Here is a 27,643-nt window from a genome sequence, read left to right as displayed (position 1 = left end):
ACACCTGCTTGTGAAAAGAAGGTTCTAGGGGACACGCCGCATGGGATATGGGATCCCCAAAGGCGGATGGCTCGGCGGACTCTAAATTCCCTGTATCAGGAGAAGACAGCGCTCTAGAGCGGCATTCGGAACATAACTGATGGGCATGGATTACCCGGGCCATTTCATACTCTTCACAAGAAGTAGAATCTGAATCAGAGACATCCGTCTCCAAAAAGTCAGAATCCTCCATAACTTGCGTATATAGAAATTATGGACAGAAAAAATAAAAATGGCACCTTACACCCCCAATGGCTGGGGCACTCACTACCTCCTGAGACCCAGAAAGCTAGAGAACTCTCCGTCGCCACGCGATCAGGAATATGGAAATGGAACACAGAAACGTGACAACACCTCGTCACAGGGTGCATCGTGCAGGCCATAGAAAAGCGCGCTAAGGCCTACAAGGGTTGCGCAGCCTGACAGGAAAAGGCCGTTATGTTCTGAACTATCCATGAGCCCAAGTAACTCTACACATTAGCAGACAGAATCACATAACAAACATGATTAAAGTCCCCCCTGTTCAATAACCCCCCTCAGAAGATATTAACCCTTGATTCCTTATAAAGATAAAGGAGTCCCACTGAGACCCTGACTTCTTCGTTTACATTACTTTATTCACATCATCGAAGTAAAATGAAACGATCTTACCGGAATCAACGACGTGGAACAGGAATATGGCCCTTCAAGTATGACAGATAGTAGCAGCGCTTCTGACATGGACTTGAGTGAACAAAGCAGGCAGCGAAACTCGTCAACACTGATTGCTAAGGAGCTGTTAATATGATTCGGGATGGTTTCGCAGAAAGACTCTCCCTGCATCTCCGGACTCTTTCATCCATGTTCTCACTGAGAGACTGACAGGGCTACTTTAAACTCCAGTTCCATTTCGAAGAGTACTACCCTCCATAAAAGACTATCTTTAATCTACGACACTTCTCTGCCAACCTCCTGTGACGAAAGGCAAAGAATGACTGGGGGATGAGGGAAGTGGGGGAGGTATTTAAGCCTTTGGCTGGGATGTCTTTGCCTCCTCCTGGTGGCCAGGTTCTGAATTCCCAAAAGTAATGAATGCAGCTATGGACTCTTCCTATTTAAGAAGAAAATATATTTACACAAGAGAAACTAGTGTGGTAACAAAAAGTGTATATAACTATCTAGGTAGGCAGTCCTTTGGAGAGAATGTCTAATAGGTTTCCTTAGGCTCTGTTCCAAACAATCCCCACGGAGTGCAGCTCAGTACATGCAAAAAAAATTCACCTCTTCCGGAGAGGATCGGCCCAGATATTCTCTGGAATAGAGAAAAGACAAGCGCACGGGGGGTGCACCTAGTGCAATAAATGACAGACTATGTGACTTTAAATAAAAAGATATGCAGCACACTCACATGGTTCCACCTCAAACATAGGAGGTATGTTAAAGGCACTTGTGGTATAGTAGCAGAAGCTCCTCCTCCGGGAAATCTCCTGCCTGGATCAGACTGCTCCCTTGGACACACTCAAACTGCATGCGAGTACACCTCCACGTGTACAGCTAGTCAGAAGTCCTTAAACCTTAGGCTACTATATACAAAGGATGTTTATTCAGACATGTAATTGTATACAAATGTCAGTAAAAAGTACACAAAGCAGGAAGGTCACATACGACCATGAAGTATATAAAACCACATAAAAAAATGTATCAGAAATGAATAAAAACAACAACCATTTGCATCGACTTGCTAACAGCACGAACCTGATCCACAGCTGCTGCAGAAGATAAACCACATGCAGCTGATCAGCTATTTCGCCGTTTAGCAAGCAAGTAATGAATACTGAATGGCGGGGGGGCAGAGCCCTACGCATTCATAGCGCCATTGGCTACTTCTTCTACCTCTGACACATTTACTGTACCCACACATATTATATACCGTTTTTCTCGCCATTAATTGGACTTTCTAAAGATAACATTATTTTCATCATATCTTATAATTTACTATAAAAAAATATAAAATATGATGAAGACACACACTTTTTGTAACTTTGACCCCCAAAATCTGTCACACATCTACAACTACCAAAAAACAGCCATGCTAAATAGTTTCTAAATTTTGTCCTGAGTTGAGAAATACCCAATGTTTACATGTTCTTTGCTTTTTTTGCAAGTTATAGGGCAATAAGTACAAGTAGCACTTTGCTATTTCCAAACCTTTTTTTTTTTTTCAAAATTAGCGATAGTTACAATGGAACACTGATATCTGACAGGAAACCCTGAATAACCCTTCACATGTATATTTTTTTTTTTAGTAGACAACCCAAAGTATTGATCTAGGCCCATTTTGGTATATTTCATGCCACCATTTTACCGCCAAATGCGATCAAATAAAGAAAAACGTTAACTTTTTCACAAACTTTAGGTTTCTCACTGAAATTATTTACAAACAGCTTGTGCTATTATGGAAAACATGAATTTAAATGCTTCTCTGGGATCCCCTTTGTTCAGAAATAGTAGACATTTATGGCTTTGGAATTACTTTTTTGTAATTAGAAGGCCGCTAAATGCTGCTGCGCACCACACTTGTATTATGCCCAGCTGTGAAGGGGTTAATTAGGGAGTTTGTAGGTGAGCTTGTAGGGTTAATTGTAGCTTAGGTGTAGTGTAGTGTAGTAGACAACCAAAAGTATTAATTTAGGCCCATTTTGGTATATTTCATGCTACCATATTAACGCCAAATGCGATCAAATAAAAAAAAAAAAGTTAACTTTTGCACAAACTTTAGGTTTCTCACTGAATTTTTTTACAAACAGCTTGTGTAATTATGGCACAAATGGTTGTAATTGTTTCTCTGGGATCCCCTTTGTTCAGAAATAGCAGACATATATGGCTTTGGCATTACTTTTTGGTAATTAGAAGGCCGCTAATTGCCGCTACGCACCACACTTGTATTATTCACAGCAGTGAATGGCTTAATTTAGGTAGCTTGTAGGTTTCATTTTAGCTTTAGTGTAGAAATCAGCCTCACAACTGACACATCCCACCCCCTGATCCCTCCCTGACCCCTCTCAAACAGCTCTCTTCCCTCCCCCACATCACACTTGTCACCACCATCTTAAGTACTGGCAGAAAGTCTGCCAGTACTAAAATAAAAATCAAATGAATGATTTTCCAGCCTCCAGTAAAAGATTAAAAGACCTTTATTTTCTCTTTTCAGGGTATTTTCTCTTTTCAGGTTCTTCAAAACTTGGTTCTTAATCATGTCTACTAGTTAGTGCACAGGTGTGCCTTTTTATACCTGACAGATATCTGTCAGTCTGTACAATTATGCCATCTTGTGGTCAGTCATTGAAATTACATATGTTATACAAAATATTTGATTTCTCTTCATGTTTTTATATCTCAAGAAATTTTTTTGGATACTATTGGTATACCAATCTTGTATTTCTCATATATTTTGTATACACCATATGATTGTTGTAAAATACATGCTTATATCCATATTAAAAACAAACCTATACACATTATTTAATCAGAATCAAATGCTACTACAGATATTGCTACAGATATTTACACAGTATTGTCTATCAAAGGAACAATGACCAGTCAAAATCCTTATTGAGACCATGTGGTATGAGAGTATTTAATTTATTTATCCAAAACATTTCTCTTTTCTTTAGTAATAGGTCCCTGTCACCTCCTCTCCTGGGTCTGTCAACTTGTTCTATAACCTGAAAGCGCAGTTGACTGATGTTATGACCCATGGGGAGGAAGTGACAGGAAACGGGAGCTTCCCTATTTTTGATCCTAATATTGGATTTGTGTTCAGTAATCCTAGTTCTGACTTCCCTGCTCGTTTCTCCGATATAACTTCTGGCACATGGACATTTAATAAAAAAATGTAATAAGGTGGTAAATCATGATGAACAATTCAACAATGCTGATAATATGATCATGGACTTTCAATGTAATATGTGTATAAATGCTAATGAGCAGCAAAGTCACCACAATAATATGAGCACATATATTAAGGGCATTGTAGTATTAAATAAAAATGAGAAACTAAATCACTATGATAACATGAGCACCAATATTGATGGTAATTTTTTATAAAACGTTGACAATGATAAAATTGGCACTTTAAAAATCAATGACAAAGATGACACGAGCACTTTAGAAAATCTTGATGTAGATGATGGAAATACACATTTAGATTAAAGCACTAATTTGCACTTTAATTTAGAAACCACATATGATAATTTAGTACGCAACATCTCCAATTATGTTCTATCAGATACTGAATATACCATTTTAAATAAGGGTTTATCATATTGTTTACCAAGAACACATGATGAATTTACTATACAGCAAGATTTAGAGAGATTTTTCAAAAAATTAAAACTTAAGGTACATTTTGCTACACTCAGAGATATTTTGGATAGTATCCAAAAAAAATTCTTGAGATATAAAAACATGAAGAGAAATCAAATATTTTGTATAACATATGTAATTTTAATGATTGACCACAAGATGGCATAATTGTACAGACTGACAGATACCTGTCAGGTATAAAAAGGCACACCTGTGCACTAACTAGTAGACATGATTAAGAACCAAGTTGTGGTTTGAAACGTTGTTGTTTGTATGATGCACCCTGAAAAGAGAAAATAAAGGTCTTTTAATCTTTTACTGGAGGCTGGAAAATCATTCATTTGGACACTATATTGGGATTTGGCTAATCTGTTCCTGTGCCCCAGAGTATCACTAAAGATGCTGTCTTTCATTACTAATATTTAAAGTACTAAAATAAAAGCCATATATTTTTTTTAATCTATATTTTTTCTGCAGTGTTGGACTCCCCTTAGCCCCTAACCTCCCTGAACCCCCCCAAACAGCTCTCTAACCCTTTCCCATCTACCTATATGCCGCCATATTGGGTACTGGCAACTGTCTGCCAGTACCCGGTTTGTTCAAAATTTGGGCTTTTTTTTTTAATAAATACCCCATTTTTCTGTAGTGTAGCTGCCCACCCTCAATACCCTACCCCCTCCCCTTCCAGATCCCTTTGGAAACATTAAATTATAGCTTATTCCCCCTCCCTCCCAGAGCATTGGTCTTTAAGGGCATAACGACCAGTGTCGTACCCTAAGGGGATATAATTACATGTCTGAATAAATATCCTTTATATATAGTAGCCCCTGCCTCCTTTTTGCCTAAGGTTTAAGGACTTCTGACTAGCTGTACACGTGGAGCTGTACTCGCATGCAGTTTGAGTGTGTCCAACGGAGCAGTTTGATCCAGGCAGGAGATTTCCCGGAGGAGGAGCATCTGCTACTATAGCACAAGTGCCTTTAACATACCTCATACGTTTGAGGTGGAACCACGTGAGTCACCTAGTCTGTCGTTTATTGCCCTAGGTGCACCCCCTATGCGCTTGTCTTTTCTCTATTCCATATATATTTTATCTATATCAAATAAAAGTCCAACCGGCACTCTGGGCAGCTGCAGTATTTAAAATTCCAAATGATACATTTAACTAGAAGCCAATACATGGACATTGCAAATATGTTTTTATCCAAAGATGTTATTCATCTATGTGCATTTAAATTTTGTCTGGATTGTCCATTTAAAGTCAGAAAAAAAGGCTAAATCTTCCAAATTAATCAGACTACCAGAAAAATGATTTCATTTTAAGGAAAGGCACAAGGAGAAACTATAAAGGAAGTCATGTATGCAAGAAATTCATATCTTTATGTAAAGTGTCTGGTTCCCAAGTAAAAGTTACAGACAGCATAATTTGTAATGTCTGCACTATGCCTTTCTATCCATCCATCCATCCTAATCCACGTGGGCCGCCGATGCCTTTTTCTATACTTATCGGGTAAAAAAAAACAAAACAAAAACTGTACCGTCTTAGCCAGTAAGGTAAATGAATAATAATATCAACACGAACGCATTTCAGATAAAGGCAAGGGAAAGTGTAACGAAGCAAGCCTGTATGCAATAACATCATCTGAATTTTCCATTTGATATTGGTTCATTAATATTAATTGTTAATGGTAGATATATTCTACATTTCTATTTGTTTAGCAAGTAGTTATCTTGACTGCAGAAAAATGGCAAAAGAGCTTTCATTCCCGAGAATCAAACCAGCGTTCGCCTAGGTGAAACCAGGAATCCTAACCACTAGAATCACCCAGCTTCTAGATAGCTCCAGCATACACAAAATCTCAAAACGCTCTAAATCTAATTAAATCTAATTAAACATTAAATTGCAAATATCTGTTTTTTTATATATGCTCTTTTCGTGGTTTAACTATATAATAAAGTTTGAACATGCTCCGCTGCAAGGAGGTTAAAATCATGAATTGTTTTAGTTAAAGGGATAGGAAAGTCAAAATTAAACTTGCTTCATTCGGATAGAGCAAGTCATTTTAAGACACTTTTAAATTTACTTCTATTTTCAAATGTGCTTCGTTCTTTTAGTATCCCTTGTTAAAAAATGAATACGCACACATCATACACTAGTGGGAGCTGCTGTTAATTGGTGCCTGCACACATTTGTCTCTTGTGATTGGCTGAATAGATATTTTCAGCTTCCTGTCAGTAGTGCAATGCTGTCCCTTCAGAAATGGATAACAAAATAATGAAAAAAAATTGATAATAGAATTAAATTGGAAAGTTGTTTAAAATTGTATGTTCTATGTGAATCATAAAAGAAAATTTGGAGGTTTACTTTCCCTTTAAGAACATGCACATTAAGGTTTATGGCACAACACCTCCTGAGCAGCTCCAAAAATGCCTTGTTAGTGCAAGAGGTAGTGTGTCAGTCTCATAATCTGAAGGTAAAGCTTTACACAAGGAACTTGCTCAAAAAAATTTAGTGTTACATTATAGGAAAAGGGAACAAAATAAATATTTTATATCACAAGTGTTTAATGTCCATTTCACCCATTATCTGAGCAATTTTGAGCATTAAGATGCTTCTCACACTATTGGAAGACATACATACATAAATACACTATATATATATATATATATATATATATATATATATATATATATATATATATATATATATATATATATATATATATATAAATAATCAGACCCAGCAGATTCAAACTATACCATTATTTTATCTATATCAAATGAGAGAAATATACAACAAAAGGTGAAAGAATGCATATTTTTATTACAATTTTAATATACATGGTTGTAAACAATATAGTGTTTTTTTTCTTATAAAATCAGCAGAAATAACACGGTGCTTTTCTACAGAAATTAGCAATTGAACTTCAAAAGTAAAAATAAATAAATATTTTTTGTTATATTTCAACACAATGCATTTTCTAATGTTAGGGGCTATACTAATCCAGACAAGGGCTTTTGGAGCCCTCCTGCATTTTTTTATATTAATGTAGGGGCTCACCCTGTACACATATACACCTGGTCGATTTTAATTCAAGTTAGGGATACTGTCACTTCTATAATCACTTGATTATAATACCCTCAACAATATTTAAATTTCAAGTTGCATCATATATAAAAAGGCTTTTGGCTATATTTATAACTTCAATTTGTACAAAGGGACTCCAGGTGATCTATTCAAACCTATATAGGGACCTTGGATTTTCCTGGAAATTATAAATATACTGGATCACCTCATAAATGCTTGAAGTGCAGAAGGGGCCTCAAACCGTTCCAAAACTACATGCTCCAGAGGACGACAGGTAATCATCATCAGCACTTTCCTTTAATATGAGTTTTCTGATGCCTAATAAGAGTTGATTTCTGAGTATAACATTTCTCACATTTAGAACATGAATAGTCTTTCTCCCCTGTATGAGTTTTCTGATGGTTAATAAGAGTTGATTTCAAAGTAAAACATTTCCCACAGTCAGAACATGAAAATCCTTTCTCCCCTGTATGAGTTTTCTGATGCCTAATAAGAGTTGATTTCAGAGTAAAACATTGTCCACATTCAGAACATGAAAATGGTTTCTCCCCTGTATGAAATTTCTGATGTGTAATAAGATATGATTTCAGAGTAAAACATTTCCCACAGTCAGAACATGAAAATGCTTTCTGTTCTGCATGAGTTTTGCTATGCCTTATAAGATTCGATCTATGATTAAAACATTTCCCACAGTCAGAACATGAAAATCCTTTCTCTCCTGTATGGATTTTCTGATGATTAATAAGAGTCGATCTCAGAGTAAAACATTTCCCACACTCAGAACATGAAAATGCTTTCTCTCCTGAATGACTTTTCTGATGCCTAATAAGAGATGATTTCATAGTAAAACATTTCCCACAGTCAGAACATGAAAATGCTTTCTCCCCTGTGTGGGTTTTTTGATGCCTACTAAGAACTGAGTAATGATTAAAACATTTCCCACAGTCAGAACATGAAAATGCTTTCTTCTCTCCTGTATGAGTTTTTTTATGTCTAATAAGATTCGATTTATGATAAAAACATTTCCTACAGTCAGAACACGAACATCTTTTCTCTCTTGTATGAATTTTCTGATGATTAATAAGAGTTGATCTCAGAGTAAAACATTTCCCACAGTCAGAACATGAAAATGCTTTCTCCCCTGTATGAATTTTCTGATGGACAATAAGATGTGATTTCCAGGTAAAACATTTTCCACAAACAGAACATGAAAATCTATTTTCTCTTGTATGAATTTTCTGATGAGCAACAATATTTTCTTTATGGGTAAAACTTTTCCCACATATAGAACAGGAAAATTGATTTTCTCCTCTATGCATTTTTCGTGGTCTATAAAGATGTGATTTCTTGAGAAAACATTTGCCATATTCAGAACATACATTTCTCACATGGTTTCTATGATTTTGAAGAAGATTTAAAGAAGTATCTGCACTCTGATCCTGACTAGGATTACTGCTGTTTGTGATTTCACCTGTCAGTAAGAAACACAATGAATCATGTTATTTATCAATTACATAATTATTTTATTCTGAGAACATTTTAACTGTTCTGAGCTAGCCCGTCCCCTACCCTTGTAGACATTTTAACCCCTAGAACTTTACCCAGCTTCTATGCTAAGGCTTAAGAGCAGTTTATATAACCAATGTCTTGGTAAAGACCAGGACCTAGGGGCACCAAAATAGAGTATAAAAGGGGGATACAATATATTTCTTTCAAGTTTAAACACAATATATATCTTCCAACAATGGATACAAAGGCAATAATGTATAGATGCAAAAGGTCTAAAATAACTTGTACGGGTAGATTTATTAAATGTTGAGCAGACATGTTTCGCTATAGCGAATCATGTCCGCTCAACATTGCTAAATGCCGACAGCATACACTGTTCAAATTTCTAATTGCACAAGCATTTTTAGTGAAATGCTTGTGCAATGCCACCACCTGCTCAATGGCGGCCAATCGGGTGCAAGCAGGGGCTGTCATTCATCCTGATTGGATCGGGATGATTTGCCGACAGGTTAAGGAGCAGCAGTCTTAACTTCCAAAAACGGCATCACTCCTTTGTGCTATTAGATGCAGACTGGGAGATCACATTGACTGACCCCGTGCAACAGGATACCAGCTGTGTATTTTCCACTTGGACTGGAATCCCACTCCACTCAGTCGGCATCTAGGTCTCTGCTAGTATCCAGATCTCAGCTCATCCAGCAATGTGCCAACAGGAAGGAACATATACTCCCAATTCATTGTTTAATAAAGTTTTTTAAAACATGAGATAACAATACAAAGCATTAAAAACAGGCCGATGTGTAACGCTCTGTCATATGTATTGTGTTTTTCAGCTCTCTGGCCATTTCCTCAGGCATATACCATTGTTATTGTAGGAAATAATTATACATGCTTAAAAGCAGTCGAAACAGTCATTAGCAAATTATTTTCATTACATGTTAATAACAATCTCTCTCTCTCTCTCTAGAGAGTAAAAATATCAAATTGGTGTTCACAAAGAGAAACTATCAAACAAAACTGGAATATAGTCATGTCTCTCTCCACAGATCCACCAATAAAACCATAAACACACTGAAACCAGCCCATGCCGATTCCCATCCACAATCTCCAATATAAAGAAGGAGAAACAAATGTGACAATACATTCACACCAATATAACTAACGTATGTGTTCAATGGAACAGCAAGATAATAAGATTTGATTTTTCTTATACATGCCTACCTCACTGACGTACAACACTCCAGCCAAAAAACAACAACATAATTTGTGCTTACCTGATGAATTAATTTCTTTCATGGTGGTAAAAGTCTATGATCCATTGCTCTGGGGAATTACCTTCTCCCCTAGGATGAGGGAAAGATTCCTAAACACCACAAGTCAATATAACCTCTCCCACCTCTATGGTAGTTAGTCTGATATAAAGCTAAGCAAAAAAGGTAGGAAAAGCAATAAAGAGCAAAAAATATAGGAACTGGGGAAAAAGATGTGTCACAACATAAAAACCATCACCAAAAAACAGGGTGTGGTCTTGTGTACTCTTACCACCATGAAATAAATTAATTTATCAGGTAAGCATATGTTTTCTTTCATAAAGGTAGTAAGAGTTCTTGATCCATTACTCCTGGGAACCAATACTAAAGTTGTGGAGAGTCCATGAGTAATAAAAAGATAGGGTGGGATAAAGAAAAAAAAAATGTTTCCATAAGGAAACTAAATCCACGACCCTCAAAAGAAAGTACATATTTTTTTTATTTTTTTCCATGCACTTAAAAACAACCAACCAGGCAAAATTAAACAGAAACAATAGCCTGAATGACATTTCTACCAAAAGCTACCTCAAGAAGTGAAAACATCAAAATGGTAGAATGTATGTATAATGGTAGAAGTATACAAAGAAGACCAAGTAGCTGCCTTCCAAATTTGGTCAACAGAAGCCTCATTCTTAAAATTCTAAGAAGTAGCCAATAATCTAGTAGAATCAGTAATATGATTAGGAGGGATTTGATCCACCTTTAAGTAAGTTTCACAAATCAAATGCTTTCACACACTCTGTTTGAGGATCCCTTGACCTTGCAAAGTACCTGGAATGTTTGTTGTTCAATGGAGAGGCCATCCGATCTACCTCTGGGAGACCCGAAAAATCCACAATCTGATTGAATAAATATGGATGAAGAGACCATTCCCCTGGATGTAGGAAATGATGACTGAGAAAATCTGCTTCCCAATTGAACGCTCCTGGGATGTGAACTGCAGAAATAAGACAACAATTGACTTCTGCCCAAGAGGGAATTAAAAAAACTTCCCTCATGGCTAGGGGACTGCTGCAGGGCTACACTGTAAGTGCTAATTTTGCACAATCTGTTTCTTTTTATAATTACATGGATTTAACATATTTGTTTTTACCAAACAAACACTGTTTAATATCCCTTTAACATCTACTGAAAATAGGAGGGTACCTATTTGCTAATGACTGTTTTGATTGGTTGAAAGAAGGTATAATTACTCCCTACAATGACAGTGGTATATGCCTGAGGAAACAGTCAGAAAGTCAAGAAACGCATTGCATATGACAGAACGTTACACAACGCTCTGTTTTTAATGTTTTGCATTTCTATCTCATGTTTTAATTTAAATATTTTTTAACCACTGAATTGGAAGTACATGTTCCCTACTGTTGACACATTGCTAGATGAGCTGAGATCCGGATACCAGCAGAGACCAAGATGCCGACCGCGTGGAGTGCGATTCCAGTTCCAAGAGGAAAATACAGATCTGGTGTCCTGTTGCATGGGGTCAGTCAATGTGATCTCTCAGTCTGCATCTAATAGCACAAAGGATGGCTGACATTTTTGTGAGTACCTGGTAGTCACTGTGTGGGAACTTTCTTTGTCTTGTATTGCCTTGATATGCACAAGAATGCGCTTTTCTGTTTTGTTTAGGTTAAGGGCAGTTTACTGGCCATATAGGACTATTTAAAAAAGCCAGACTTAGCCAAAGATTGAACTAAATTGAAATTAATGTTGTTGTAATTTTCTACCTAATATATTTAGACCTTTTAAAATTGTGTTCACAGAAAAAATGTGTTTTAATTTAGTATTTTTTAATTTTTGTAATTAGATTTTTTTGATGTGTATTTTAGTTTTCTTTAATTGGTAGTTAGTTTAATTTTAGTTTAATAGTTATTATTATATTATTATATTAGTTTAATTGTTAGTTTAAACTTATTTTTTTATTTGACAGGTAAATTTTAATTTAATTGTAATTTTAATATAAAGTTAGGGGGGCATTGGGTTAAATTAGTTTATTGCAATGTGGGGGCTTTCGGTTTAGGGGTTAATAGTTTAATTTAGTATATTTCGTTGCGGGGGCTTGTGGTTTAGGGGTTAATAGGTTTATTATAGTGGCGGCGGTGTAGGGGTTAATAACTTTAGTATAGTGGGGGGGATGTGGGCGGACGGCAGATTAGGGGGCTAATAATATTTAAATAGTGTTTGTGATGCGGGAGGGCGGCGGTTTAGGGGGTTTAATAACTATTATAGTGGTGATGATGTCGGGGAGCAGCGGAATAGGGGTTAATAAATGTTATTAGTGGCGGCGATGTCGGGAGCGGCAGATTAGGGGTTAATAACTTTAATATAGTATTTGCAATGTAGGAGGGCCTCGGTTTAGGGGTTAATAGGTAGTTTATGGGTGTTAGTGTACTTTGTAACACTTTAGTTATGAGTTTTACGTAACATTTTTGTTGCGTAAAACTCATAACTACTGCTCTCAGATGGCTTACAGATCTTGTCGTTATAGAGTGTAACACAAGCTTTTTAGCCTCACCGCAAAACTCGTAATGGCTGGGCTATGGAAGTCCCTTGAAAATACGTTATTTTTACGAGTGCGGGACGGACGTTGTGTTACAGGCTAAAAGGCTTGCGGTACAGCTATATCAACAAGACTTGTAATGGCTACGTAGCTGTTTTAACGCTGAAATTACGCACAACTTGTAATCTACCTGTATGTTAACTAATGAAAAAAGCAAGTTCATAGTTCCAGTGGTTTTGAAGCTTTTTCTTGGTTGTGGGAACAACTTTCTGTGATTCTCCAAAGGGATTTTTTTAAGGATTTGGGATGGAAGACACTGTGTGGGGGCAGTAAACGGTCACTTTACAAAGGGATCATAAAAAAGGATTTGAGATTGCAGTTTCTGGAGGAAAAGACAATCCACATTTGAAAAATTGGGATAATTCTATTGTGACCTCAGATGTGCTCATAGGAGGTCCTGCAGATGGTTTACTACCAGAGAACAACAGTTGTTATGGTTAATGGAACGCTTTTGGAAAATGTGCCTCATGCATTTGCCGTTCAGCAGCTGAGAAAATGTGGGGAAAACAAAATGTATGCTTACCTGATAAATATCTCTCTTTCCGGATATGGAGAGTCCACAACGTCATTCAATTACTAGTGGGAATATCACTCCTGGCCAGCAGGAAGAGGCAAAGAGCACCACAGCAAAGCTGTTAAGGGTCACTCCCCTACCCATAATCCCCAGTCATTTGGCCGAAGGGAAATGGAAAAGGAATAACACAAAGGTGAAGAGGTGCCTGAGGTTTAGTAAAAAATAAGTGTCTTAATAAAGGGTGGGGTCGAGGACTCTACATATCCGGAAAGAAAGAAATTTATCAGGTAAGCATAAATTTTGTTTTCTTTCTTAAGATATGGAGAGTCCACAACATCATTCAATTACTAGTGGGAACCAATACCCAAGCTAGAGGACACAGAATGAACAAGGAGTGAGAACAAGACAGGCAAACCTAAAAGAAGGCACCACCGCTTGAAGAACCTTTCTCCCAAAAGAGGGCTTAGCCGAGGCAAAAGTATCACATTTGTAAAATTTGGAAAAAGTATGCTGAGAGGACCAAGTTGCAGCCTTGCAAATCTGTTCCACAGAAGCTTAATTTTTGAAAGCCCAAGAAGAGCCCTAGTGGAATGAGCTGTAATTCTCTCAGGAGGCTGCTGTCCAGCAGTCTCATAGGCCAAACAAATTATACTTTTCAACCAGAGGGAAAGAGAAGTAGCGGTAGCCTTTTTGATCCTTACGCTTTCCTGAGAAACAAACAGGGCAGAAGACTGACGAAAATCCTTAGTCGCCTGTAGGTAGAATTTTAGAGCACGCACAACATCCAAGTTGTGCTACAGACGTTCCTTATGAGAAGAAGGATTGGGACAGAGAGAAGGAACAACAATTTCCTGATTTTTTTTTTTTTGGTTTTCAAAAAAGCTTTATTGAAATAAACTGAGGTTACACAGCAGGTTTAAAATGTGTATGGTGTATATCATATTTGTTACCTAAACATTTCTTACAAAAATAAGCCACTATAATAGTTGTCATTATACAGTATTCACATAACAATTACATATCAAAGAGCTGAGTCTAGTATATATGGAATTAGTGCCTTACATCTTATCTTTGTAGCGCTCCACTTAGTGTGACTTCTTATAGGTGGTAAATTGGGCTACTCGAGAGGGTCATTGAGAGACACACCAGGGTATAAAAGGAGTTCTCCTGTCTGATGTGTGCTTTGAATCTATTATTTGAAATTATAGTTATGGTACAGTTTACCTTATTCTTAGCCCCAGTTGTGATATAGTGGACCTCTCTTGGATCCTAAATAATAATGCAGTAAAAGTGACAATGGGGTTATATAGAAATAAAACATAATAAAGATAACACAACTATGTGAACTGAATACAATAAATCTATAAGTGTATAGGTTAAAGACCCAAATTCAACCCTCAGTTAATATTGCATGATATGGTCATATATGTATCCTTGTACCCTCATCTATCCTATTATAAAATGTCATTATAGCAATTGGGGGGGGAGTTGAAAAATGACAGATCTATAGCTGGAGTATACAGTCTCTGATTAGGTGATGTATATATGTTAGCAATATCCTCAACTATTTGAAATTAACTGGAATCTTCTATTGAAGCAACAGCACTATCAAATGATTAAGGGAGAGGCTGAGTTTCTGCATACAAACAGTAGTGAATAGAGCTGTTGATGGATTTACAAGCAAGCTTAGCTACTTAATTCTAAAGATTTAAATTGTAATATCCTCCTTTCGCCACAAGCTGCCTGGGGGGAATCAAGTGTTTGATAGCCATGCATTGCCATACTATTGCGGTGTAGGTTCTTTTGCCTCTATATGTTATATTTCTGTGGCAATATTAAACTTATTGCGGAGAATATAAACTGCTAAGGAAGAATAAAAAATGTAAACAACGTGCAAATGAAACTAAATTCAAAACTGTGTGCTTCATTAAAGCTATACTTTTACCAACATCATCCTAGTAGGGTTATGCCAACGGTAGTGAAGAATATGGCAAATATCAACCCCCTATATATGTTTGTCCATAGCCCCTTAATGACCACAGCACTTTTCCATTTTCTGTCCGTTTGGGACCAAGGCTATTTTTACATTTCTGCTGTGTTTGTGTTTAGCTGTAATTTTCCCCTTGCTCATTTAATGTACCCACACATATTATATACCGTTTTTCTCGCCATTAAATGGACTTTCAAAATATACCATTATTTTCCTCATATCTTATAATTTACTATAAAAAAATTTATAAAATATGAGGGAAAAATAGAAAAAAACACACTTTTTCTAACTTTGACCCCCAAAATCTGTTATACATCTACAACCACCAAACAAAAACCATGCTAAATAGTTTCTAAATTTTGTCCTGAGTTTAGAAATACCCAATGTTTACATGTTCTTTGCTTTTTTTGCAAGTTATAGGGCCATAAATACAAGTAGCACTTTGCTATTTCCAAACCACTTTTTTTCAAAATTAGCGCTAGTTACATTGGAACACTGATATCTTTCAGGAATCCCTGAATATCCCTTGACATGTATATATTTTTTTTTAGAAGACATCCCAAAGTATTGATCTAGGCCCATTTTGGTATATTTCATGCCACCATTTCACCGCCAAATGCGATCAAATAAAAAAAAATGTTCACTTTTTCACAATTTTTTTTACAAACTTTAGGTTTCTCACTGAAATTATTTACAAAAAACTTATGCAATTATAGCATACATGGTTGTAAATGCTTCTCTGGGATCCCCTTTGTTCATAAATAGCAAACATATATGGCTTTGGTTTTGCTTTTTACTAATTAGAAGGCTGCTAAATGCGACTGCGCACCACACGTGTATTATGCCCAGCAGTGAAGGGGTTAATTAGGGAGCATGTAGGGAGCTTCTAGGGTTAATTTTAGCTTCAGTGTAGTGTAGTAGACAACCCCATGTATTGATCTAGGCCCATTTTGGTATATTTCATGCCACCATTTCACCGCCAAATGCAATCAAATTAAAAAAAAACGCTAAATTTTTCACAATTTTAGGTTTCTCACTGAAATTATTTACAAACAGCATGTGCAATTATGGCACAAATAGTTGTAAATGCTTCTCTGGGATCCCCTTTGTTCAGAAATAGCAGACATATATGACTTTGGGGTTGCTTTTTGGTAATTAGAAGGCCGCAAAGTGCTGCTGCGCATCACACATGTATTATGGCTAGCAGTCAAGGGGTTAATTAGGTAGTTTGTAGGGAGCTTGCTGGGTTAATTTTAGCTTTAGTGTAGAGATCAGCCTCCCACCTGACACATCAGACCCCCTGATATCTCCCAAACAGCTCCCTTCCCTCCCCCACCCCACAATTGTCCCCGCCATCTTAAGTACTGGCAGAAAGTCTGCCAGTACTAAAATAAAAGTTTTTTTTTTTTTTTTTAAAATACATCTTTAGCATATTTACATATGCTACTTTGTAGGATCCCCCCTTAGCCCCCAACCTCCCTGATCCCCCCCAAAAACAGCTCTCTAACCCCCCCCTGCCTTATTGGGGGCCATCTTGGGTACTGGCAGCTGTCTGCCAGTACCCAGTTAACAATATTTTTTCCTCTTTTTGTATTTTTTTTTTTTACATTTTGCTGTAGTGTAGCTTCCCCACAACCAACCCCTACCCCCACCCCCTCCCAGATCCCTTAGATTAGTTTTTGGGGGCATTTACTCCCCCTCTTCCTCCCACTTACTACATAATTATTTCTGTAGTGTAAGCGGTTCCCACCCGCTCCCTCCCGTGCACGCGCCCGCCCACCGATCCCACGTGCACGCGCGCGTGTCTGTGCGCGCCCCTGACTCTCCCGCCCCCGATCCCGCCCCCCTCTGTGTATCTGAAGCCATCGATGGCCGCCCACCCGCCTCCCACTGCAGCTCCCACCCACCAACGATTGCGGCCATCGATGGCCGGTGTAGAGAGGGCCACAGAGTGGCTCTCTCTGCACCGGAGGGGTACAAATTGTTATTGCAGGATGCCTCGATATTGAGGCATCCTGCAATAACCGGAAAGCAGCTGGAAGCGATGAGGATCGCTTCCAGCTGCTTTCCAAACCGAGGACGTACGCCACACGTCCTCAGGCGTTAACTGCCTTTTTTCTGAGGACGTGTGGCGTACGTCCTCTGTCATTAAGGGGATAGATACTAGTCTTTGGGGGAACCAGCAGAGCTTTTGGTGGAGGATTGGGTTGCCAAGTCATTTGAGTCATGGAGCAGTTATGTGCTTCAGCCTGCTGTGAATACGCGGGGACTGTGAGCCATGCAATGTTGTGTGATCTCTCTGGGCGTCTGAGTTTTACCTTCGGTGTCTCACAATGATTAACCTTAAGGGGTGTTATGCAGAGGATTTAGCGGTTTAGCAGTCTTGTCTATCTGGGGGTCCCCCCGAAGCCCCCTCAAGAACAGTTCCTGCGCCCTGTTCTGGTCTGCATTTAAAGTATGGTTTAGTATCTTGGCAAGTCCCAATGTCGGTGTAGCCTTACAATGATTGCCGCTCTGTACGTGCTTCACGGATTAATCTTTAGAGTTGCCAGGTGAATTGTTCAGGCCTGATGGGGATTCTCCCGTGAGGTAAATTGCTTGGATCCTTGGATTAACTATTGCAGATGGTGTAGGCTCCTGTCACAATTTGTTCTTTGAAGCTGTGTGCACAGCTATGTTGGCGCCAGTCTGGGTGTCCGTATTCAAAACTTCTATAACCATTACAGGCATAGAATTGATTGTGCTAAGTTTTTGCATTAGCGTATCAAATGGTGCTCTCTCAAGGAGAGCCCCCATAAGCCTCTCAAATTTAGCGTACTGTGGGTTGAAATAGTTTAATGGGTCCATTTCTCTCGTAGCCGCCATGTTCTTTCACAGTTACCTGAGTCCAAATGATTAAATTCCTTGCTATTTTCTTGTCTGGGTGCCTCTCGATATCAATGGATTACCTGTAACAGGACAGGGGTCATTTACCTCCTGCACTGCTACAATGGATTACCTGTAACACGACAGGGGTCATTTACCTCCTGCACTGCTCATGTCCCATGTACTACATAGGAAAAATGAAACAAGACTTGAAAGATCGAGTGAGGGAGCACAGGGATGATATTAAGGGAAAAGCGCAGGATAATCCTGTAGCTAGAAATTTTGAGATGTACCATAATTCAGATTTTACAATCATGAAAGTAACAGGTATACAACATATAAAACAACATGGTGGTGATGTTGATAAACTCCTATTACAGAATGTATCACGCTGGATGTATCGGCTAAATACACTAGCACCCTATGGTCTCAATGAAAAGATCAATTTTTAATATGTACAAATTTAATGTGCAACCCTTACTGAGGTTCCCAAAACTTATCCTGTCTTTATACTTTGCAAGGTGAAAAATAGCAAGTGTATTTGTGCTTTTTTATGTCTAGGTTGGATTTGTAACGATGTGCTTTAACAGGTCTTTATAATGTTGCCATTTTCCAAAATATTCCTTTTTGAGCTATTAACATGCAAATTACATATGCACAGTTTACTGAGATAACTTCTATTGTTATTGTGTATGTATTGAAGGTAATTTCGTTTAAAAGATCATATTGCTGATGGTCCCTTTAATGAAAAAGGAGGAACACGTAAATTAATCAATTATAAGGTGCTATAAAAGGCCGGATTAAACAACAATGTGCATCTGACGAAGCCCTAAGGTTAGCCCACAAAGGGGAGGGGCGAAACGCGTCATGTTTGACGTTCCTTGTACCGGCAATTTTTGAAACAAGTATTACTTCAAGGCTTATGGTGGAGATCACTTACTCACTTCCAAGAGAATTCAAGAATGCAAGCATGGGTGCTTAGCCCAAGAAGCTTTGTTTGTTCCTGTGTGAAAGGAATCGTGCTACTGAATCGTGCTACTGAATCTGATCTATACCAAGGAGTTCAGCTGCTTTCAATTGCTGCATTTGTTGCAGTTCAGCTTTTTGTTGGACTGTTTGTATCCAGTTGGAGATTCACAATAAAAAGGTCACACAGGATCAATACCGCTAGATGTGGTGAGGCTTCTATAATACAGCTTGCTATCTTTGCCTGTGAGTGAGTTTACACAATTGCAGTGGGCTGCTACGGTCCTTATGGACATTGTTGGAGCGTGTATAATACACTAAGTGCTCCACATGGACTGTTCATATATCATAATTTGCTGCTAACATTGTATGTTTGTCTGCTACTTTGTGTATTTTCTTTTATGCATATAAGAGGTAATATTCTGTGAGCGTGTTTTGTCACTCATGTGCTCACTATACTTTTATGCTTAATCCATTTATATCTCCCCAGGCCTGGTAATAATTGTTCTATTTTTGTATATATGTGTGTTTGGTTGGTGTGTTAATCAGGTATCAGGGTGTCGTGGACACTTGTGGAGAGAGTTCAATAAACCATTTTTCTTTACGGTATTCAAGTGCAGCCTTGTCATTCTTTAATAACCTTATACATACAGGTTGTTGCTTTCTTTTTATTTAATTAACATTGATATTAGATGACTGCTAGCACCTTCATATACCTTCAAATTAGTAGTGTGCACACAACTATACTGGAAATAAAAGAAAAGAGAGCGCAACCACGACTCTAGGTAAAATGTTTTATATTTCTACTTCGAGCATGTGTATAAGTTGCACTTATAAGATATACGCCTATAGAACAACACACAGTTTGCAGCATCCGGTATATCCCTATAACATGTGAGGTTCGTCACTGGCAGTCTGGTGGTAAGTCTCTTATTGTTAATGCAACAGTGATGTCTGTGACTTTGTCTATGTCGTCCGTCTACGCTTTTCGTCCGGCTTCTGCATACTTTTTCAAGACTCTGGACCCTTAAAGGAGCAGCGATCCTCTATAGGGATTGTAGAAATAACCTCTTCTACTTTATGCACCGTGCGCCAATAATCTTTAATGGAGTCAGCAACAGGAATTTTTTTTTAAAACAATTTGTGCCACTAGGCATAACAAGCATTTGTCAAAAGATACAGAGGGGCCTATTTATTAATGTGCGCGCGGACATGATCCGATATTGCGGATCATGTCCGCTACACATCGATAAATGCCAACAGCATACGCTCTCTGCATTTATCATTGCACCAGCAGTTCTTGTGAACTGCTGGTGCAATACCGCCCCCTGCAGATTCGTGGCTAATCGGCCGTTAGCAGGGGGTGTCAATCAACCTGATCGTATTCGATCGGGTTGATTTCTGTCCGCCGCCTCAGAACAGGCAGACAAGTTATGGAGCAGCGGTCTTTAGCCTGCTGCTTCATAACTTCTGTTTCCGGCAAGCCAGAAGGCTCGCCGGAAACACGGGGCAACAAGCATCCATACGGAGCATGATAAATATGCCCCAGAGTCTTAGTCCATGTCCATAATACTAAATAAACAATTCCCCAAATTGTAGAAATTTTTTAAATACACTGTCACTTTAAGAATTTTTAATACCATAGCAGCTTAACGTAATGCAAAAATTATTTAAAATAATAAACCAATCAGGTCCCCTACAACTCAGACAGGCTGAGGTGCCTTACCATAACACTTATACACAATTTGGCTGCCAGAAGTCTCTAAAACGATCGTATAGTAGATCTACACTGAAGAGACTGAAATTCAACAGTCTGTCAGCCTGTTCTAGCTAAGCAAGCAAAGAAAACCAACTCCTAAATGTTAAGTTTATACATAAATCCCTGTATAAAACATAAGCCCCACACACATACTAATAAAATATTTCAACAAAATTAGCCCAAAGAGGAAAAATGTCCCAATAAAGGGAATATTAACCCCTACTCTCAACATACATAATGTGCCTGCCCACTGCCAAAGTATAAAGGATAAAGGATTTTAAAAATGTCCCCATCTACTGCATATGACATATTCTTCTGAGGTGCAAGTCTCCAAGACCTAGAAGACAAAAGCACTTACCTGCAGTCTAGCTGTTTGGCAGGAAGACAGCTCACAAGGCGTGAAAGGACACATACTCCTTACAGAGACCTGTAGAAAACGAAAGAACAGAGTAACCAACTCTGGCTTTCTGTACCATGGGCAGCAATGTGTTAGGAAACAAAGCAAGGACTACCTCACAACTTCCTAACTGATTAAAAGCCACCACTACTCTGAGGAGATTGACATGGACTCCGCTAAACCCAAATCCTTGCTTGCAGGGAAAAGTACCCGAAAAAGGAATTAATTTCTTCAGACACCAAACTTCACCTCTTCCATTGACAGAGGCAAAGAGAATGACTGGGGATTATGGGTAGGGGAGTGACACTTAACCTGCTTTGCTGTGGTGCTCTTTGCCTCCTCCTGCTGGCCAGGAGTAATATTCCCACTAGTAATTGAATGATGTTGTGGAAGCAGAGCCAGAAGTGTTGATAGAGGTCTTGACATGGATTATGAGATTAGAGGAGAATCCAATTGTGTAAGAAGTATAGATCGGGATGTTGATGATGATCGTATGAACAGGAGGGAACACAGCCATGGTCGAACCATAGATCGTGATCTAGATGACAACCGCATGCACGCCAGAGAACGTAGCCGTAGCAGAAGCCTTGATTGTGATCTGGATGACCCACGTAGTTACAGAAGGGACAACAGTTGTGGCAGGACCTTGGACAGAGATGATATGTATAATAAAAGAACAGATTACAGCCCAGAGAGAGGTTATGGCAGGAGAGCTTCCCCTGAGCGAAAATACGAAAAAAAAATACACAAAAAAGTCATATCAGAGACAGACTTCAATCACGTAGCCCTTCACCTGAAGCTTATGAATATTTGGATAAGACCGACTGTGATCTCCTAACAAAGAATAAATCCAATGAAGAGAGACCGCCCTCAGGTACACAAGAGAAGGAATCCAAAGGAGCTGTAAATAAATACCATGTTCATGACACACAGATTACAGATTCTGGATGAAGTTCAGTCAGCTGTTCTATCTAACCAAAGATCTAAAAGATAATTTTATATTTTATATTCCATTAAGCATTGAAAAATTATGAACTAAAATAAAACTTAATAAAGAAAAGATTTTTAGTTTAAAATTAAAAAAAAAAAAAAAAAAAACAGGATTATTTTTTTTTATTTTTGGTAATTTTGTTTGTTATTTTTTGTAAGGGTAAATTTTATTATTTTTTGTAAAGGTAGCGTTTTAATTTTTTTGTAATGGTAGGGTTTTTATTTTTGTAATGTAATTATATTTTTTTTAATTAATAGTAGGTTTTTTTGGGTAAGCTTAGGTTTTAATTTAATTTTACACGTAAGTTTTTATTTATTTTAAGGTAGTTAGAATATTTTTTAGTTAATTTAGGAGTATTTTAATTGGGGTTAGGATAGGGGGTTTAGATGTTAATTACTTTGTGTTGTGGGGGGGGATGGTGGATTAGGGGTTAATAGTTTTTTTTAGGTTTGGTGATGTGGGGGGATGGCGGATTAGGGGTTAAAAGTTTATTTAGTTTGTTTGCGTTTTGGAGGGATGCCGGTTTAGGGGTTAATAGTTTATTTTGTTAGTTTCCCTTGTGGGGGGATTAGTTTTGTTAGTTTGCGTAGTGGGGGGATGGTGGTTTAGGCGTTAATAGTGTAGTTTATGGGTATAAGTGTACATTATAATGTATTTTTGCTGTGTTTTAAGAAACTTATCATTTTTTTTTAAAACAGTTTAACAGAGCCCTTAGATCGCGGTAAGGATTAAAGTGGAAAAGGCGAATATGCTAGCGCAATTTCTCATGACTTGTAATATCAGTGGGAGAAAAATGGACTGCGAAATCGTGATTGTGCTAGTGCATTTTGCGCCACATTTGTAATCTAGCCCCTTGTGTTTTATTGGGAGGGGGCTCTAAAAGAGTCTAGTGGGACACATCACATACATACATATGCTCTATGTCACTCAGACATGTCACACACATACACTTACTTGTGCCCTGTGTCACTCAGACACATCACACACATACACTTACCTGTACCCTGTATCCCTCAGACACATCACACACATACACTTACCTGTACCCTGTATCCCTCAGACACATCACACACATACACTCACCTATACACTGTATCCTTCAGACACATCACACACATACACTCACCTGTACTCTGTATCCCTCAGACACATCACACATATACACTCACCTGTACCATGTATCCCTCAGACACATCACACATATACACTCACCTGTACCCTGTATCCCTCAGATACATCACACACACTTACCTGTGCCCTGTATCCCTCAGACACATCACACACATACACTCACCTGTACCCTGTAGCCCTCATACACATCACACACATACACTCACCTGTACCCTGTATCCCTCAGACACATCACACACGTACACTTACCTGTACCCTGTATCCCTCAGACACATCACACACGTACATAGTAACATAGTAGATGAGGTTGAATAAAGACCGAAGTCCATCGAGTTCAACCTATACAAATCTAAAATATATACAAAAAGCTCTAGTTAAGCTTAAATAATCCCACTAAAAGGTGACCCATTTAAAACTAGCAATCATATCCATGAATTTTGTTTATAGACAGAAATGTATCCAAATAATTTTTAAATGTATCTAGGGTATTGGCATTCACTACCTCCTTTGGTAATGAGTTCCACACTTTTATTGCTCTTACAGTGAAAAAAGATTTCCGTTGCAGGAGATTAAATCTCCTTTCCTCCAACCTTAAATTCACTCACCTGTACCCTGTATCCCTCAGACACATCACACACATATACTCACCTGTACCCTGTAACCCTGACACATCACACACATACACTCACCTGTACCCTGTATCCCTCAGACACATCACACACGTATACACTCACTTGTACCCTGTATCCCTCCGACCCATCACACACATACACTCACCTGTACCCTGTATCCCTCAGACACATCACATATACACACTCATCTGTACCCTTTATTCCTCATACACATCCCACATATACACTCACCTGTACCCTGTATCCCTCAGACACATCACACACATATACACTCACCTGTACCCTGTATCCCTCATACACATCACACACATACACTTACCTGTACCCTGTATCCCTCAGACACATCACACACGTATACAATCACCATTACCCTGTATCCCTCAGACACATCACACACATATACACTCACCTGTACCCTGTATCCCTCAGACACATCACACACATACACTCACCTGTACCCTGTATCCCTCAGACACATCACACACATACACTCACCTGTACCCTGTATCACTCAGACACATCACACACATACACTCACCTGTACCCTGTATCCCTCAGACACATCACACACGTATACACTCACCTGTACCCTGTATCCCTCAGACCCATCACACACATACACTCACCTGTACCCTGTATCCCTCAGACACATCACATATACACACTCACCTGTACCCTGTATCCCTCAGACACATCACACACACACACTCACCTGTACCCTGTATCCCTCAGACACATCACACACATACACTCACCTGTACCCTGTATCCCTCAGACACATCACACACATACACTCACCTGTACCCTGTATCCCTCAGACACATCACACACATACACTCACCTGTACCCTGTATCCCTCACACACATACACTCACCTGTACCCTGTATACCTCAGACACATCACACACATACACTCACCTGTACCCTGTATCCCTCAGACACATCACACACATACACTCACCTGTACCCTGTATCCCTCAGACACATCACACACATACACTCACCTGTACCCTGTATCCCTCACACACATACACTCACCTGTACCCTGTATACCTCAGACACATCACACACATACACTCACCTGTACCCTGTATCCCTCAGACACATCACACACGTACACTTACCTGTACCCTGTATCCCTCAGACACATCACACACATACAATCACCTGTACCCTGTATCCCTCAGACACATCACACACATACACTCACCTGTACCCTGTATCCCTCACACACATACAATCACCTGTACCCTGTATCCCTCAGACACATCACACACATACACTCACCTGTACTAATATTGTCACATATTTCCTGCCTTGCAGCTTCTGGAATATTTCTTAGCCTCTGATCTTCCATTTGCTCCATTTTACATGAAATCTTAGTATCATTTTCACCTAAAATTACAAAAATACAAAAAAAATTAAAAAAACAAAGAATCACTCTTTACAGTTTCTATGGTCCCTTTTAAAATGAGTTTACAATAAAATGTAAAAAACTGGGTGATTTAAGTTAAATAAAGCTGAGCCTACATCACTGTCAGTCCCATGTAAAAACAAATTCCATATAATAACATTAACACAACAGTAAATACAGAAAGAAAATGGGGCCAGGGAAACTTGCTTCTCTGATCTGCTCCCCTTTTAAGGCATAAAAGAGCGGAGAGAAAAAAGGGACAAACGGCAGCGATACACTGGACTTAAAATAGAAATTAGAGACTGTGAAGTAATGCCATCTTTAAGGCCGAGGATTGGAGTGCCCACATTAGGGCTGAAGACAGGAGTAATGCCCTCTTTAAGGCCGAGGATTGGAGTGCCCACATTAGGGCTGAAGACAGGAGTAATGCCCTCTTTAAGGCCGAGGATTGGAGTGCCCACATTAGGGCTGAAGACAGACAGGTGTAATGCCCTCTTTAGGGCCGAGGATTGGAGTGCCCACACTAGGGCTGAAGACCGGAGTAATACCCTATTTAGGGCCGAGGACTTGAATGCCCACACTAGGGCTGAAGAACAGGAGTAATGCCCTCTTTAGGGTCGAGGACTGGAATGCTCACTCTAGGGCTGAAGGCAGGAGTAATGCCCTATTTAGGGCCAAGGACTGGAATGCCCACTCTAGGGCCGAAGACTAGTTACACAGGTACATATTAGACAAAATTAAAACAAGGTACAAGTGTGAGAGATACTCAGGAAAGAAGAAAAGAGAGAGGGGAGAAAAGAGAAAAAAATAGTATAAGAAAAAGGGAGGTTTTAAAGTCGAATAAAATAAAATGTGTCCGCCGCACAATTAAGAAGTTTTCAAGGACTTATAAGGAAGAAAAAGCATGGCATAATCTGGTCAACTAGGATCTGTTTTCCCAATACTGGAGTATCAGCTCATGTATTTCAATTTTGTCTATTTTAAAATAAAGAAATCTCTCTAGCTGCAGTATTTGTGAAACATAGGCTTCTCATTCCAATTTGGTGGGTATTGTTTGGAATTTCCGATATTTAGGTATTAAATTCTTGGCCACAACCAACATCAAGACCAACAAGGAGGCTTTGGCTCTGTCTATACTCTTGGGAAGTTTGTGAAGTAGTAAAATGAGTGTATCAATAGGGATATGGATCTTGAGAACTTTATTCATGGTGTCTAGAACATTATACCAATAATCCTCAATTTTCCAGTACTGCCACCAAATGTGGATCATGGCACCTTCACAGTTGCAGGCTCTCCAACATTTGCCACTAGTTTGGGGTATATATGTTTAAGCCTAAAGGGAGTAAAATACCATATGCTGAGGAACTTATAATGAGATTCCTATACTCGGCCGAGACCTTGGTGGCACGCTGGAATAACTTCATCCATTCTTAATAGATCCAAGTATGTTCCTAGGTCTCTATTCCAATTATGTACAAAAGACGGTAAGGTATTTTCCTCTGGGATCAAGAGTAATTTCAAAATTAAAGTAATAGTGTGCCTGGGGGGCGAAGACAACAAGCACAAGGAGATACTGTTTATAACAATATAATGGGTCAGCTGACCATATTTGAAACAGGAGGATGAGATCTCAATATACTGATCTGGAAGTTCATGTGTGCTATTACATTAGATATGATATCTTATTTCAGCTAATGACCTGTACGGCGGCTTTTTGTTTCCTAAAAAAAAAAGTAGATTTGGGTTCTTAAGGATAGGAATCAAGGGAGAAGCAGGTGTTGAAATATGGGTAGTGGTGGAAATCAGTTTATCTCATGACCTGAAGAACTTGAAAAGCACTAGGTATTACGAGAGTTCAGCAGGTCTAGTTCTAACTGGTATCCACGCTAGGGAGCCTGTTTCAGAGTCGCAGAATAGCATTATTATTAACGGTTATTTGTAGTTCGCCAACAGATTCCCAGTGCTAAGCATCTACTTGTACCCAGTCTTTGTTGTGGACTGAATTATGGCTCCAGTCCATTAGCATTTGCAAGATAATAGCCAGTCTGTATAAAATTATATTAGGCATACCAAGGTCTCCTCTGTCCCTTGGCAGAGGGAGCATTTTTCAATTGACCCAGGGTTTGATCCCTAA

General features: G+C 38.7%; 1 protein-coding gene across 4 annotated transcripts in view; it reads right to left on the bottom strand.

Moving 5' to 3' along the window:
* Window positions 1–7,187: 7,187 nt before the first annotated feature.
* Window positions 7,188–27,643, bottom strand: part of LOC128666765 (gastrula zinc finger protein XlCGF26.1-like) — a 49,812-nt gene continuing 29,356 nt past the window's right edge. For all 4 annotated transcript variants that reach the window (XM_053721546.1, XM_053721547.1, XM_053721548.1 and 1 more), the window contains 2 exons: window positions 25,383–25,490; window positions 7,188–8,942 (listed from right to left, as the gene is read on the bottom strand). In XM_053721546.1, coding sequence (XP_053577521.1) covers window positions 7,756–8,942; window positions 25,383–25,490 — 1,295 coding nt within the window. In that variant the 3' untranslated portion in view covers window positions 7,188–7,755. The remainder of the gene's footprint in view (window positions 8,943–25,382; window positions 25,491–27,643) is intronic.

This window comes from Bombina bombina, chromosome 7 (genome assembly GCF_027579735.1).
Source record: "Bombina bombina isolate aBomBom1 chromosome 7, aBomBom1.pri, whole genome shotgun sequence".
Taxonomy (NCBI): Eukaryota; Metazoa; Chordata; class Amphibia; order Anura; family Bombinatoridae; genus Bombina; species Bombina bombina.
This window is presented reverse-complemented; position numbering and strand designations above follow the sequence as displayed.